The sequence below is a fragment of the Triticum urartu genome, chromosome 1 (genome assembly GCF_003073215.2).
Source record: "Triticum urartu cultivar G1812 chromosome 1, Tu2.1, whole genome shotgun sequence".
NCBI lineage: Eukaryota > Viridiplantae > Streptophyta > Magnoliopsida > Poales > Poaceae > Triticum > Triticum urartu.
The window spans coordinates 332,886,524-332,903,640 of record NC_053022.1 but is presented as its reverse complement, the minus strand read 5'-3'; the positions used below and the strand labels follow the sequence as shown (position 1 = coordinate 332,903,640).

The 17,117-nt window shown below is 43.9% G+C and overlaps 1 protein-coding gene across 3 annotated transcripts; it reads left to right on the top strand.

Moving 5' to 3' along the window:
• The first annotated feature begins 5,160 nt into the window (after nucleotides 1-5,160).
• On the top strand, nucleotides 5,161-16,726 carry LOC125510456 (xanthine dehydrogenase-like). 3 transcript variants are annotated; one of them, XM_048675639.1, is made up of 11 exons: nucleotides 5,161-5,476; nucleotides 7,468-7,567; nucleotides 8,251-8,359; nucleotides 9,795-11,297; nucleotides 12,175-12,417; nucleotides 12,534-12,848; nucleotides 14,031-14,270; nucleotides 14,597-14,881; nucleotides 14,956-15,177; nucleotides 16,220-16,381; nucleotides 16,511-16,726. In XM_048675639.1, exons 1-11 carry the CDS (start codon nucleotides 5,335-5,337, stop codon nucleotides 16,709-16,711), a joined length of 3,522 nt encoding a protein of 1,173 aa, XP_048531596.1. In that variant the 5' UTR covers nucleotides 5,161-5,334; the 3' UTR covers nucleotides 16,712-16,726. The 3 variants fall into 3 exon arrangements, with proteins under 3 accessions (XP_048531596.1, XP_048531602.1, XP_048531610.1); XM_048675645.1 differs by lacking the exon at nucleotides 7,468-7,567 and having other exon boundaries at nucleotides 5,345-5,476; XM_048675653.1 differs by lacking the exons at nucleotides 5,161-5,476; nucleotides 7,468-7,567 and having other exon boundaries at nucleotides 8,319-8,433.
• Nucleotides 16,727-17,117: the final 391 nt, after the last annotated feature.

Genomic DNA, 17,117 nt, shown 5'->3' with positions numbered 1-17,117 from the left:
AAAGGCGTGAGGAATATCTCCTTTACGAGGAAGCAAGACCCGGACTTGTAATCAACTTGTAAGAGAAGATAGAATAATCCTAGTCCTACTAGGACTCCACATGTAACCCGCCCCTCTAACTTATATAAGGAGGGGCAGGGCTCCCGAAAGAGGGACAGGGGACAAGAAACAATATCTAGGGCTAGACACAAAGGGGGAGTCGGCTTATGCGGCGACTCTCTCATGAGTATAATGAGATCTAGCCACAAACAACATGTAGGGTTATTACCGGATGATGTTTCCCGGGGCCCGAAGCTGTCTAAATCCTTGTCTTGTGTTGCGTCTCTCGATTCCGCTCAACCCCTCTCAAGCTACCACATAGATGCGTTGGCCTCGCGACTAAGTCCTCACACTAGGACATCTGCCGTGACAATTCTACGACAGGAACACCTCCACTTCCCACGATGCCTTGGTAACCGCCGGCTTGGTCATAAAGCCTGCCAGCGTAGGCCGTGGGCGCATCATTGCTTCTCATCTCCCTCTCCGCCTTCCTGCACACTGCTCCTCTGTTTCCTCTACTTCTGCCGCCATGGCTCCCAAGAAAGGAAAGGGGAAGGCGGCTGCGCCAGGGCCAGGCCGCATTGCTGAAGTCCATCATCCTCAACGAGGAGGGCTTGGATAAGGTGCGCTCGATGACGGTCAGCGCGCACAACTAGCATGGGGCGACAAAGATCTGGCCGGCGTCGTGCTCGTCCACCCAACGGGAGGGCACAACCTTCCCATTCTTCTTCCACTCCGTCTTTGATGGATTGCTGACGTGCGATAATTACCATGAATAATGTCATAACTATGCGCTTTTCTATCAATTGCCCAACAGTAATTTGTTTACCCACTATATGCTATGTGTTCGAGAGAGAATGTTCTAGTGAAAAGTATGGCCCCCGGGTCTACTTTTACCATATCATAAAAACTAAAAATGCTTTGCTGCAATTTATTTACTTTTATTTTGTTTTGCAATTTATCTATCTACCTATACAAGATTTGATCCTTGCAAGTAATGAGTTCAAGGGGATTGACAACCCTCTTGCCCGCGTTGGGTGCAAGTATTTGCTTTTGTGTGTGCATATGCTGCTAAGGGGAGCTCGCTTGGTTCTCCTATTGGTTCAATAACCTTGGTTCTCACTAAGGTAAATACTTATCTCTACTGTGTTGCATCTTCTCTTCACTTCGGGGAAAATCCCAACACAATTTACAAGCAGCATTAACTCAATGCCCAATGCCAGATGCCTTTTTCTGCATGTTTTTGGTTTTCCAGAAAATCCATACCAAATGAAGTCCAAACACGGCGAAACTTTTTGACAATTTTTCTGGACCAGAAGGGACCTTGGAAGCTCCGGGAGGAGACCAGACGATGCAAGACGGAGCCACAAGGCAGGGGGTGTGCCCTGGGGGGTAGGGCGCGCCCAGGTGCCTTGTGCCCCCCTTTCTGCTCCTCTGACCTAATTCTAGTCCTATAAATTCCCCAATAATCAGAAACCTCGGTACCAAGTTCTGAAACAATTCTTCCGCCCACTGCAAGCCTCTGGTCTTCCGCGATCCCATTTGGAGGCCCTTTTCGGTTCTCTGCCATAGGGGGAACCATTGGGGAGGCTATCTTCATCGACTTGGTTGCCTCCGCAATGATGTGTGAGTAGTTCCCACAAGACCTTAGGGTCCTTAGCAGTATCTAGATGACTCTTTCTCTCTTTTTATGATCTTCAATACAACGATCTCATCTGAGATCAATCTGATGTATATTGCGTGGTGCATTTGTTGGGTTCCGATGAATTGTGGGTTTATAATCAGATTATTCACTGAAAGTATTTGAATCCTCTCTGAGATTTATTTATGTGTAATTTTATAGCTATGTATGCTTTCGATCTATGAGTTTTCTTTGGCCAAGTTAATGAGTAGATCATCAGTGAGTGGTGCATAGTAGTAGGTTCGATCTTGCAGTGTCCTTACTCTATAACAGGAATTGCAAGGAACGATTGTGTTGTTGCTACTAAGGGTAAAACGACGGGGTTTGAACATATTGCATGGTCTTATTCTGTCTACATTATGTCATCTTGCTTCAAGCATTACTCTGTTTGTCATGAACTTAATACCTTGCGATGCATGCTGGATAGCGGCCAAGGGGTTGAGTAATAGTAGTAGATGTCAATAAGTTTAACAGCCTACTTTTCATGGACATAATGCTTATGTATTAATTATGCCATGGATGATCAGTATAACTATTGCGTTTTTTCTATCAATTGCCTAATAGTAAACTGTTTACTCACCATTGATATCTTCAAGAGAGATGCCTCTAGCGAATGCTATGACCCCCGGGTCCATTCACATTTATATTAAAACAAATCCTATAATTGCTCGTTGCTTTGTTTTACTTTCATTTATTATATCTATCACTACCAGGTTTAATCCTTGCAATCGGGCAAGAACAAGGGGAGTGACGCCCTCTTTGCCTTGTTGGGGTGCAAGTATTTTGTGTGTGTGTGCAAGTACTGTTTAACATTTGTCCATGTGGTGTCTCCTACTGGATCGATAAACGTTGATTCTTAAGTGAAGGAAGTGGTATATGCTACTATACTATATCACCCTTTCTCTTCATGGAAACCCAACAACCACACAAGTAGGAGAACGATTCACACAATTATCATTTGCTTGTTCTTATCTTTCTTGCCTTTTATTTATTAGCTTTGCTTATTTTTACATTTTTTTAAATACCAAAAAAATTTATGTTACTATTTGTGCCTATGTTGCCGTGTGCCTTCTATTTGCTTGTGTCTTTGATTGCTAAAAATTATTGATATGTATCCTCATCCAAATGGGTCGCTCCCTTGGGTGCAATGACTAGGGAAGGTCTGACATGCGGATACATTTTGCGTCTGTTTGGGCCGCTCATTGGGTTGTCCTTACCCCTTGGGGCTCCCGTAAGGGTCACTTTTTTTGTCAGGAAACGCGCCAAGTGGTGCGCCCAGTCACCGCCTCCATGTTTCGTGTGTTGAGCGCTTCCTTTGAATTACATTTTTTTTTATGTGTTTGGATTTTTAATTGTCTTTTTGTTTTTTTGTTTTTTGTCTGATTTTCCCCAAGGTCTAGAGATACAAAAAATTTGTTTTTTCTCAAAGGACAACTGCACTTGCTAAAGAAACAAATATGTGCTTCCATGAGAATTGTGTTTCTCTTTTTTACTGAGAATTAGTTGTGTTTCTCGTTGAGAAGCACATATTTACTTAAACGAGAAGCCCAACTCATGCTTCCGCGAGAAGAACAACCTTACTTTTGCGAGAAAGCACAACCTGTATTTCTCCCCAAAAAGAGAAAAGCACTACCCATGATATAGGATCTAGTTTTGAAGATCTCGATGCCATAAATCCAACGATGAAAATTGTTCAATATTTGAACACACGATTCAAAAATGGCTTGAATAAATGATTAAAAAACTCAGGTTGCGACAAATGACGCACATGCAACGCGTAACTTGTGAGCACTTAAGAAGATAGGGAGTCATCTTTGAAAGGAATAATCCTGAACCGGATATTTCGAGTACAAGCAAACACCCCCCCTTGAATGGGTATTCCAGCAGCTAGGGACAGAAGTACCTCGTTTCTAGGGATTTTAGATGAATTATGTTTTGCCCTAAGGTTGTTTCAAGGGCAAGTGGTCCAGCCCCACCCGTCAATTTGTCGAGGGCCAAATTATGAAGGTGAAAAAAGAAAGTATGGGTTAAGATCAAATTTCTCCATTTTTAGAGCATCTAACTACATATGGCAGTTTCTCAAATGCCTGTGGACATGCCCATCTCATACTAGATTCTCAAATTCATACAAAGACATGCAAACTAAAATCAACCTACGTACTACATCGATCATCTAGCTACTCGTTGTTAGAAATGTTGACGATCTCCGTGCCCGGCTCCGGCAGCATGGGCGGCAGCTGCAACTCCGGCTACTCCGCTTTGGCCTCCGCCGCCTCTATCTCCACGTCGAGCTCGTCGAGGAGCACGTCGGTCTCCGCTTGCTGCCGCCGGATGAACGCCCGGTTGGCCTCCACATAGGCCTCATCCTGAATGGACTCCAGGATGGCCTGCTGCTCGGCCATCTCATCGGACTGGGCGACCCTAGCGACGGCGAACTCTGCATCTGCCTGCTCCATGTTGAAGGCCGGCACCTGCTGGTCCGGCTCCTCCGCCTCGTCCACCTGCATCAGAGCCATCTCCTCCTCCTCCTCCTCTTCCCTCGGCTGCTCCTCCTCCTCCTCCTCCTCTTCCCCCGACTCCTCCTCCTCCTCTTCCCTCGGCTGCTCCTTCTTCTCTCCCCGGCTCCTCCTCCTCCTCCGGCTCCGGCGAGTCTAGAGGCAACCCGACAGCGATCCTGGCGGCGCGCGCGGCTTCCCGGGCGAGTATCTGCTGTTGGATCTCATAGCAGCGCTTCGACGTCAGCATGGCATAGTAGTTGATCTTTGCTCCGGACCATGGCGGAGTGCCAGAGCGTGGACAGAGCGTCGGAGCGGGAAAGAGAGGAGGTAGATGGGCTCGGACTGGCGGCGCGAAAAGGAGGATGGGGTTGGGTTAGGGTCGCGGGGCATCGGCCGGCTTAAATAGCCGGCTACTGCCTCGGGCGGCGAGCCGGAGCGGTGCCACACGACGTTTCCACCGCAGCAACCGCCGAGGCGCCCGTCGGACCATCGGGTTTCCCGGCTAGTCCGTGTGGGGCCACGCCGTCAGTCCGACGTGGCGGGCGCGTCCGAGCGCCCCATATCCGTGCCATATTTAGGCTGAATATGGGAGTGCTGGTCAGTCCGGATGTTTAAGGGCCATTTGAGGGACCCATCTGGGTCAAAAAATCGTGACTGAGCAGCGACCAGGCGTATGAGAGTGAAAATGGACAAAACTAGCATTGCGCCCTAGCCCCGGGCGTAATGCAAAAGAGGCCCATTTCGTGAAATAATTTTAGATTAAGGTCATTTTGTGTTGAAGTTACAGACAAGATCAGTTTTATATGAGACGGGTTTGAGAGAACCGTTTGTAGATGCTCTTATGTCGGTTTTGGCGGTTTGTCTGAATCGTGACTCAGCGGCAGGTGGAACTACCGCCTTGCTCACTACTACCGCACGTGCTGCATCATCCTCGCCGCATCACTCCACGAGTCCAATTCGACCCGTCTCTAAACAATTGCCAGAGTCCCGCGGCCGCAGACAACCTTCCACACAACACTTTGATCCAAATCGGGATCCTTCCTCCCCCACCTCCGTCTCTCATCCGGCGCGAGCGGTGCGCGCTTCCAGAAAGCCTTCGCCCCGCGGTGATTGCCCATGGGTTCGCTCACGAAGGCGGCGGAGGAGGGGGCGTCCGCGGCGGTGGACTGGTCCGACGAGGCGGTCATCTACGTCAACGGCGTCCGCCGCGTGCTTCCCGACGGCCTCGCCCACCTCACCCTCCTCCAGTACCTCAGAGGTCGCCCCCCCTTCCCGCCCTCTGACTTGTATCGTTTGTGAGCATCTGTGGCGCGCTGCCTGCACCTGAATCGGTTGTGCTGCTGCCCCCAGCCTGAACTTGTCGGTTCTTTTTTCGTGGAGCTATGTGTCGTGGTACTTTCAGACTCTGTTTCATTGTTTTGCTTTATCTATAAAGCTGCGCGAAAGCCCTTTTGGGCAATCGTAGAATTGGTGGCCTGAGGTCGTTTGGGGGCGTGTCACTGTAGCAAATTGAAAGCTTGCTGGGTATGGTTCAAAATAATGTTTTTGCTCTGTTTATGCAATCGCACGTTGGTGGTTACTGCTTATACAGAAATCGTACAGTGGGACTCGGAATCAACACAAAATGTTCTCTGAACATAGTTTATTTTGCAGTGTGCTGCTAATGTAGAAATGAAACTGAACTGACAAACAGACATGATGTAGTTAGTCTACCATAACCGATTCATAGCCACTAAAAGCCCAAGAAGATGAGTGGGTGCCATTATTCCCAAAATATATATAATGTGAAAGAGCTCGTTAAACTGATCAAAATCCTGAACCGGTGATGAGTGAGGGGAGGGTGACACCAACACGGCCTTCTTCCACCAGCACGCCTCCTACAGGAAGCAGAAGAACGTTATCCATAGCCTCACGGTTGATTGTTGGGTGGTCCCTGACCATGCCGCCATGGCCGAGGCGACTTGGTCAGCCTCGGTGAACCCTTTACGGAGGAGGAAGTGTGAGACTGGTGCGTCGGTTGCTACGCGGGAAGGCGCCAGGCACGGACGGTTTCACGGGGACTGTGAAGGCCGATGTTATGGCTGCCTTTCCCAAGCTGCATCCGCTGTGGGCGGGGGCTCCATGAACTGAACTAGACCCTGCTAATGCTCCATCCCAAGTGATCGGCTACCTCGGCCCTTACGGACTACCAACGCCTTCAGTCTCATACACATCTTCTCCCTGTTGGTGGCGAAGATGTTGGCCACCAGGTTGTCGCCTAGGCTGGGGGCTTTGGTAGAGGAGAACCAGTGCATTTTCACCCGAAAACGCTGCATACATGATAATTTCATGTTGGTTCAGCAAATGGCAAGATAGCTGCACTGGCTGGGTGAGCCGCGTGCCATTCTCAAGCTGGATATCGCCCATGCGTTCGATTGAGTGTCGTGGGCCCAACTCTTTTGAGTAGTGACCATTCTCTTGATGAAGACGAAGTTGCACAAGACAAACTTTCTAGCGCTAAAGAGAACCACCACCAAGGCCCGGTGGTGAACGGACAGTGGAGGGTGTCATACTAGATGCAGGAGGTGGAGCCCAGACAGCCAGAACTGAAGGATAAAGAAGCAGACTCACGCCATAAAGCCTGGTATGCATATGAATAGCTTCAAGGGCCTCCAACAGACTCACAAGGGTGGTGAGCTAGCAGCTGAGCATGAAACTGTTGAAACTCAGCCCAAAGATGTGTCAAGAAATTGTAGATGCAATGAAGCTCCAAGTGAGAGTGCTGACATTCAGAGCACCGGTAGATTTGTCCAACCTCCAGTCCAAGAGAGTCAATCTGACGTCACGCCGGGGACAGCTGGGTAATAAGAAGTCATCAACTGTTGCATCACTCTGATTCAATCACTGCTCCTGTCGCATAGCAGCGAGGTACATAGAGGGGGCTCATAGTGATCACGAACACGTGCCCGCATCAACTGTGCCTAAGAAAGAACAACCACGTTGCTTAGAAACCGAGAATAGTGGAGGCAGAACTATCCTCCTCCGCCCATGTCTTGTAGGCAGCAAACTGAGCCTCGATGGACGCTATAGCATCATCATAGTCAGCGATCACCTTCTTGTGAGAAGTTCAAGAGCACCCGTTGGGGTCATAGACTGCTGCATTTGTCAGCTTCAAGCCTTCAAGATATAATGTAACACATAGTACTTGCATCATCTACACTTGGTGCTTTGCAAACTACTTCCTAATTTCTCTGTAGCCATGTATTGTAGATATCGGTCTTCGAGGAACAAAGCTTGGATGTGGTGAAGGCGGTTGTGGTGCCTGCACTGTCATGGTCTCATGCTATGATCAAACTACAAAGAAATCACAGTGAGAATCATATTTCTTCAACGAGTGATGTCATACTCATTCTATCTAATTTGAGTTACTGTTTCTGGAAAACCGAATAAATGTTGCTGACAATGCAAATGAGCTGTTGCTGAAATTTATACATATGCAAATTTGCAAATGCTAGAGGTAACCTCGCTATTTCTATACACGGCGCGCCTTGAACCATATTTATTCCATCCCATTCCTCAAAACAAAAATCCTCAAAAAAATATTGATTCCATCCCATCCCTCCAACCAAACACATAATGGAACCATCCCGTTCTATCCCATCCCTCCAATCAAACAAAATCAGGAATAATTCCATTCTTCGTGGAAAATACTGAGGTGGAACCATTCCATTCCATTCTACTTGGATCCACCAACCAAACAATCCTAAAAAACTGTGGGTCACATAGCAATGGAAATAGATTCTGCAGTACATTCACCCTTATTCATTCTGTTTTCTTCCAGCTGAAACACAACATGCATTTGCATACTGTAGCTTGCATGCATTTCTTAACCTGTGGTGTTTAAAGGGTATAGTGGCGTGCATTGCTGATGAGCCATTTTTGAGTGGCAAATGTAAATCCTGTATATTAACTGCCATGTATCTTTTGTGGCTATTGCCTATTCCTTGAATTTGAGCTCCATTTTGGCCCACATAATTTACTTACTTTATGTAGGCATTATGCAATAAACGCCTGCCTGGCTCCACTTTATTCTTTGGAAGGAATGCACATAATCACAGTAGAGGGAATTGGAGATCGCCAGCGAGGTTTGCACCCAGTCCAGGTGATGCACTGTTTTTGTATGACTTGTGGCAGCTACATCTGTTACCGATATGATCCTGACTACCAAGGTAGAAGGTAGTATTTTTTCCCATGCTGGCTAGTGAAATGATGAATATGGAATATTTAAATTCTTTTATGATAATACTGTATTCTGTTGATTAAAACGTACTGAAAAAGGTTAAGATTCTATAGCAGTAAAACCTATCCATGTATACTGCAGTAGGTCAGGTGTGGTGGTCTGATTCTGTTTCTGGGAACATCATCAGGTCTGATTCTGACACGTGACATTAACCCATTTAGCTTGATACAAGGACGACAATGTCATAAAATAATTGACACACCGATATACTATTTACTGTAAGACTAGTATCCAGGTAAAATATGACTAACAAAAGTTGCAGAACCTGGTGAGCACAACTAAAGCAGCTCAATTTGGCATGGTAGGAATATTGAGTAGATCAAATGATGAATTAGCTACGCTTAGTACAGGAAAATATATATTTCTATTTTGATAGGTTATGTTTTTTATGATATGAATACACCATATTATGCAATCAGGTCAAGTCTCTCCACTCTCCAAAGATGTCAAGTGGACTAAGGGCATGTACAATCGTTGATAACTGATAAGACAGCCTTATCTACCATGCATATCATTTAGAGAAGACAAACAAAGATATTATGCAATGGATTGTATGTTAGTGTTACTCCTATATTTATGGGCTCATACATTCATACTAGAAAATACTCCTGTGTAACTAAGAGATGACATCTTGTACATGTTAAGGAGTATTAGTATTAGGTCAAGGAGTCCTATTAGACTATGTTTCCTTTCCTTGTACCCCAAGTCTTGTGTAATATACATATGCCCCGTGGTCCTTCAATACAATCAAGTTGCATCCATAACAGTACAATGGGTACAATGGCCGAGAGGGACGAGTGGGCTGCCCCAGTTTGCTGAGACTTGCCCTTCTTTGGAGCAAAAATGGGCTAGAGCTGTAGATTTGGGGGGATGGACTAGCTACTGCTTAATTCCCCGAACCAGAAAATTTCCCCCATATTTAGCTTTTGGGGGATGGACTAGACATGCTCTTAGCTAAGGGAAGGCAAGTCTTTTTTTCTCATTTCTCTCTTCTCCAACTCAGCAATTATCTTAGGTGGCATTGCTAAAATAGCACCATTGTGCACGCCCTAACAAAAAACCTACCCTCTCACTAAACGAGTTTACTGTCTAGAGTTTATTACTTGAAATCCATTTATTGAAAATGTGGTCATGTATAAACTATAAAGCTGTCACATGTCCGTGCTGTGTTAGGTTTCTACAGCCTTCTGTATGCTGGGAAAAATTAAGTGAAATATTGAGTAACATTACTTTCATCAGTTCCCTACATCCATTTGTATCTATTTGCCTTTCTCGTGACGCTGTATGTCCATTACAGGAACGTTTAGCCGAGGCACATGGTTCACAATGTGGATTTTGCACCCCTGGTTTCGTGATGTCCATGTATGCACTGCTGAGATCAAGTAAACATCCTCCTACAGAAGAGCAGATTGAAGATAGCCTTGCAGGAAACTTGTGTCGCTGTACTGGCTACAGACCAATAATAGATGCCTTCCGCGTCTTTGCGAAAACGGATGATTCCTTGTACACAGCTTCACCTTTAGAAAACGCTAATGGCCAAGCTATCTGCCCTTCAACTGGAAAGCCATGTTCATGCAGAAATGAGACAGATGTCAATGCTAATGAATCTTCAACATTGTCTTCCGTGAAAGTCTACTTACCTTGTTCATACAACGAAATCGATGGAAATTCATACAGCGAGAAGGAGCTCATTTTCCCCCCAGAACTGCAGTTGAGAAAAATTATGCCACTTAAATTGAATGGGTTTAATGGGATCAGATGGTATAGACCTCTTAAATTAGAGCAGCTACTGTATTTGAGATCTTGCTACCCAGATGCGAAACTTATCATTGGTAACTCCGAAGTGGGAGTTGAAACAAAGTTCAAGAATGCTCAATATAAGGTCATGATCTCAGTTACCCATGTTCCAGAACTTCATACCCTCAAAGTGGAAGAACATGGCTTACACATTGGTTCTGCAGTTAGACTCGCACAGCTCCAGAAGTTCCTCAAAAATGTTATTGCGGAGCGTGGTTCTCATGAAACTTCGTCTTGCCATGCAATACTACGGCAGTTAAAATGGTTTGCAGGAACACAAATCAGGAATGTTGCTTCTGTTGGTGGTAATATTTGTACTGCTAGTCCAATATCAGATCTAAACCCACTTTGGATGGCCATTGGTGCAAATTTCCAGATAATTGATGTCAACAATAATGTTAGGACTACTGCTGCAAAAGATTTCTTTCTTGGCTATCGCAAAGTTGATTTAAAGGCTGATGAAATATTGCTCTCTGTTATACTACCATGGACAAGACCATATGAATATGTAAAAGAATTTAAACAGGCACATAGAAGGGAGGATGACATTGCTTTGGTGAATGCTGGAATGCGTATGCATATAACAGAAGCTGAAGGAAACTGGATAGTATCTGATGTCTCTATTGTCTACGGAGGGGTAGCTGCGGTTCCACTTACTGCTGCAAAAACTGAAAAATTCCTTGTTGGAAAGAAGTTAGATGATGGATTGCTGGATGAGACCTTTAATTTATTAAAAGAGGACATCCCACTAGCAGAGAATGCACCAGGTGGAATGGTTGAATTTCGCAGTTCACTCACTTTGAGTTTCTTTTTCAAATTTTTCCTTTATGTTACGCATGAGATGAACAATAAAGGGTTATGGAAGGTTGGGCTGGATGCAGCTAATATGTCAGCTATACAGTCTTACACTAGACCTGTTTCTATTGGAACTCAAGGTTATGAATCAGTGGGGCAAGGAACTGCTGTGGGACAGCCAATGGTTCATATGTCAGCTATTCTTCAGGTATTATTAACCTTGTAGTTGTTACAGTATATGTGGATTGCACTAGCCCTTTCCATCAGTTCGGACTTTTGGTTGCGTTGGCTAGTGCATGAAGCTTAACATGGTATCAGAGCTAAGGTCTTGAGTTCAAGTCCTGGTTTGTGCAATTTATCTAAAAATTGCCGATGCCCCCCTTTGTGTCCACGTATAGGCCTCTTGAGTCATACGTGAGTTTCGCACGCCGTCGCTCTCTTCCGGTTGCACGTGTTGACTTGTCTTCCCCGTCACACGTGAGAGGGGGTGTTACAGTATATGTGGATTGCACTAGCCCTTTCCATCAGTTCGGACTTTTGGTTGCGTTGGCTAGTGCATGAAGCTTAACAGTAGTATTTACCTTTCCTACTTATAAAGATTGGAGTTGGTGGTGAGTTCACTCCTCTCTGCATTCTTACTTACACATGAGGCTAACAATCTTGTAAAAGTCAACAACTAATAAATGCAATATACTCGCAAGCAGGACCATCACTGTTGCAAGAGGCACAAATAACGTTTGCACACTTACTCATATGCAGAACCAGCTGCAAAAGTTATAAGTGAACACATACTCTTACTCTCACGTGGGATCAACCTTCTTGTAAAAGGCACAAATAAATAAATACGGACGAGCCTTGAACTAAGAAACGTGCTATGTTGTTGTAGCTTCCTCCACTACTGGATAATTATTTGTCCTATGCTGTAACAATTTTTTTTGGAGCAAACATCCAAATGTGCACCTTTTTTTGTTACAAGTGTCGCAAAAATACAACCAAACTCCAAATGGAGCAAAGAAAAAAAAACAGCAAAAAGGGAACTATACTTTATTTTTTGACTTGCTTGATCTCTCGATCCAATATGCTAGGTCACTGGTGAGGCAGAATATGTTGATGACACACCAACACCCCCGAATATCTTACATGCTGCTCTGGTGCTGAGTAAGAAGGCTCATGCTCGCATTTTGTCTATCGACGATTCAGTTGCCAAATGTTCCCCTGGGTTTGCTGGTCTCTTTCTTTCAAAAGATGTGCCTGGTTCTAACCATATTGGGCCAATTATCCATGACGAGGAGGTTTTTGCGTCTGATGTTGTTACTTGTGTTGGCCAGGTATATCTGCTAGATCTGATATTTTAGGCATACAAGTTTTGATATGACTTGGGAAGTGGGGAATCCCGCATTTTTTTGTTAATTTTTCAGTTACACCTTTCTCTTCTCATTGGCAGATTATTGGAATTGTTGTGGCAGATACCCATGATAACGCAAAAGCTGCTGCAAATAAAGTAAATATTGAGTATTCTGAGCTGCCAGCAATCCTCTCAATATCGGAAGCTGTCAAAGCTGGTAGCTTTCATCCCAATACCACAAGATGCCTTTCAAATGGGGATGTTGAACAATGTTTTGCATCCAATACATGCGATAAAATTATAGAAGGAGAAATTCGAGTCGGGGGTCAAGAGCACTTCTACATGGAACCTCAATGCACTTTTGTCTGGCCAGTTGATTCTGGAAATGAAATTCATATGATCTCATCTACGCAAGTATGCTCTGTTCTTTAGTTTTGAATTTACAATGTGAATTGCATGTTGATAATATGTTTCATGCTCCCAGAGTTATAGCTTCTTCACAAATGTATAAGTACTCTAGAAATAAAAGGAGTATGAACCTTCTCTTGCCTGGAGATATTGCAAAGTAATACCCTACTGGACATCAGTATGCGGGGCAGGGAAAACATCTCACTTGCTACTCTTCTAACATGCCAGGTTAAGAGGCAGGGGTAGAGGTGGTGGGATCCACTGCAACTAGTGTTTCTGCTTGTTGTAGGCTATGGCCCAGTATCTGGTGCATTCAATTTTCGCAGTAGGCTTTGCTTTTCATTTTCGCAGTAGCCTTCACTTCTAAGAATTTGTATATTATGTAGTCCTTAATCACCTAATGACTCGATCACAGTAATCTTCAGTACTCCCTCTGTTCGGGTTTGTTGATGGCCAAATCGGTGGATTCAAGTCGATTTGGGCCTGGATTTTTCAGCCCATGGGGGCATGAAATCTTACCACATGGAAGGGTGAGAGTATCGTAACTATGACCTTACAAACAGGGATTACCTGGATGTGCTTACCGGCCTAACACAACCGAACAGAGGGAGTATAAATTAAGCCTCATGTGCATCACATCTACCCAAGGTTCATCACTGCGTTCTTTCGTCAAAGAGAAGTGTGTCCAAAGGTTGAGTGCTGTCTTGGTTCAGACCTTGGCAGGTTTCAGCCTGATGTTATTTCAGTGTGAACACAACATGCTGCTGCTAGTTATTACATGGTCCCAAATCCATCACCCGCCATTCATCCAGGCCACGTGGAAGTTGCCGAGCTGGTTAAGGTGGTGCTGACAAACTTTTTTTAGTTATCTGTCAAACTTTAGGTTTAGAAAAATTATCAGTGCAGCGTGTGGCATAGATGCACGGGGAACATGCAAATAAATACAAGAAACAAGTATGACATTATTTAATACGATGGATGTGGAGCACTAACATAACAATGTCATACTAAACACATATTAAATGGTGTATATTTCGCTATAGTTTGTAGGTTAGTAGTATTGCCTTTCCTGCCCTTATTTGTGAGTCACTTGTCTCTTGCCACTGGTGTCTTATGTCATGTTTTGTTCAACATGACATGTGTAGTTGGTCTTATACTCTTATTTGACTAAATGTTCTTTATCTGAAGGCTCCCCAGAAGCATCAGAAGTATGTCGCTAATGCTCTTGGTCTTCCACTATCAAAAGTTGTTTGCAAGACTAAGCGTATTGGTGGCGGATTTGGTGGAAAAGAAACTAGATCAGCAATATTTGCTGCCGCGGCATCTGTAGCTTCCTATTGTCTAAGAAGGCCAGTAAAGATTGTTTTGGACAGGGACATTGACATGATAACGACTGGACAGAGGCACAGTTTCCTAGGGAAATATAAGGTATGGAGTTGAAACAGTACATCCGTTTCAGTCTGATAGTTAATACTGTGAGTTTGATGACTGGAGTTTGCTGAGTTTATAGCAAATAATCTCAGCAACTTGGTTGATTGGTTCTGAAGGACTCAATATCTCCATATGCATCATTTCTTGAGATTTGAAAGATAAATCTGAATGCTAAGTGATAACCAGTAAATACACTGGACCACTGTCATGTAATGTTGAAGTCAATTGGGGACAATAACAAGTGGATGCTTAGCTCTAATATGACTAATACTAAACTTCACTTTCCTTTTTTGTATTCTACCTAACTATGGTTGATCTTTCAGCTTGGATTTACCAATGACGGGAAGATACAGGCCTTAGATCTCGAAATTTACAACAACGGTGGTAACTCACTAGATCTGTCCCTTGCAGTCTTGGAGCGTGCTGTTTTCCATTCGGAAAATGTGTACGCTATACCAAATATCAGAGTCAGTGGGAAAGTATGCTTTACAAATTTCCCAAGCAATACTGCTTTTAGAGGTTTTGGTGGTCCACAAGGCATGTTGATTGCAGAGAATTGGATTCATCACATGGCTACAGAACTCAAGCGGAGTCCAGAGGAGATAAAAGTAAGCATGCACAGCTTAGTGGATGGTGCTAGCCTTGCCACACCATTGTTGGTTAACTAATATACTGTTTACAGGAACTTAATTTCCAAAGTGAGGGAACTGAGCTTTATTATGGCCAGCTGCTCCAGAATTGTACAATGCATTCGGTTTGGGATGAACTGAAGGCATCTTGTAATATTTTGGAGGCTCGCAAAGCTGTAAATGTTTTTAACAGTGAAAATCGTTGGAGGAAGCGAGGCATTGCTATGGTTCCCACAAAATTTGGCATATCCTTCACTGCAAAATTTATGAATCAGGTGAATAGCTTCCCCTCACAGACTACACATAGAAAGCTCTGATTTTGGGGTCTCAGTTTTGGCTACTTAATGTTTGGGAATTCCATAAGACTACTAGTTATTCAACATATGTTAAAACTATACAGTCCACATGCTCTGTTTTTCCAGTTGCAAGTCTGAGAACATATTTTCATGTTTTTCTGCTTAAATGTTTATTGAGTTTATGTCAATGTAGTACTACATTATTTGCTTTATGGTGAATGTTTGGGGAGGGATGGCAAACGAGTCTAGAGAATTGTGATGATTTGTTCCCGCTGTCGATGTAGTACTACATTATTTGCTTTGTGGTGAATGTTTGGGGAGGATGGCAAACGAGTCTAGCGCATTGGGATGATTTGTTCCTGCTGTCGATATGGATGGGAATGCTTTCCCAACCCCACTCCCTGATTTGCTCATACTCATGTACATGCTATTGGTGTGCCTGTGTGTCTAAACTTTAAAAGTATGAATTTTTGTTCTAACCTTGCATTTGTGTAATCCTTCTATAACTCATTTTCTATCAGATCAGCATCATTTGTATGAACGGCTATACTTATTTCTACTTATATATATATCATAAAGCAAGTTAAAACAAAATTGTGGAGAAGTTATGAATTTTAGCCTCGTTGGGTTCTCCACCTGATAGCTAAACAGATAATGGGATAACGGGCATCCCCGGTGTGGGCGGTGTCGTAGTCATCTCATATGTACCCAGAACACATGCTAGCAGTGTCTACCATGTCACAAGCCCATCGTAGTTGCTGGTTCTGGTACTAGGGAAGCATTTGTGCTCGGTGTGGATTGTGAATTGGAACGAAATTTCATTAATATGCTGTATTTTGTGCCATTTCTCGCCAGTGTATACTCCAGTACCATGATGATATTTTGAATCCTTGTTTAAATTATAGATGTTCCACTGAAAAATATTAAACAAGTAAAAAACTTAGCTATGGGTTACATTATTATATGTTTGTTTGCATCATAATTGAATATAACATAAGTTTTGATGGATGAACAATTGCAGGCTGGTGCTCTTGTGCAAGTTTACACTGATGGTACTGTCCTGGTAACGCATGGCGGGGTTGAGATGGGACAGGGTTTACACACAAAGATAGCCCAAGTTGCCGCCTCATCACTAGATATCCCTATAAGCTGTGTATTTATCTCAGAGACAAGTACCGATAAGGTGAGATTTGGAACCCATGCCTGGTAAGGGGGGCCAACAAGTCTCCCTCTACACGAGATATATTCACTTTTTTTAATTATACTATTTGTGTTAGCAACGATGGGATGATCATGTATTTCTTGTGTTTAGGTTCCAAATGCTTCACCAACAGCAGCCTCTGCCAGTTCGGATTTGTATGGTGCTGCAGTTTTGGATGCTTGTCAGCAAATAAAGGCTCGGATGGAACCCATTGCTAGTAGGGGGAATCATAAGTCCTTCGCTGAGGTAATTCTACCAATATCCTATTCTGTGTCTTTGAGTAGTTGGGCAACATTATTGATTCTTGCTTGAAGAATCTTGGTGAACTGTATGAATTCATTATTTTATTTCTGAGACAACTAAATATGATCAATACTGTCATTATGCTATGTTGACACCTTGTAATGCTTACTACCTGGTTATGCTATCGTAGCAATCCTTCGGTCATGGCTCTTTCCATTTGTACAATGCATTATCTCTAATGATACTGCCGGTGTATAGGCCTAGTGTTGGGACTTGGGACCAACAACTGGGTAACTAGTACAGGACTACAGGTAATGTACCAATCTTTGGACTAGTAAAACCATCGGGGGTCAGTGTAATGGAGTGTAAGCACGTAAAATAGTTTGTAACGTCTGTACCATCAAGTATGAAAAAGATCCATGATATACATCTGCTGAACACTGCTCTTCGCATTTGCTGGTCCTGGCTTGCGCGC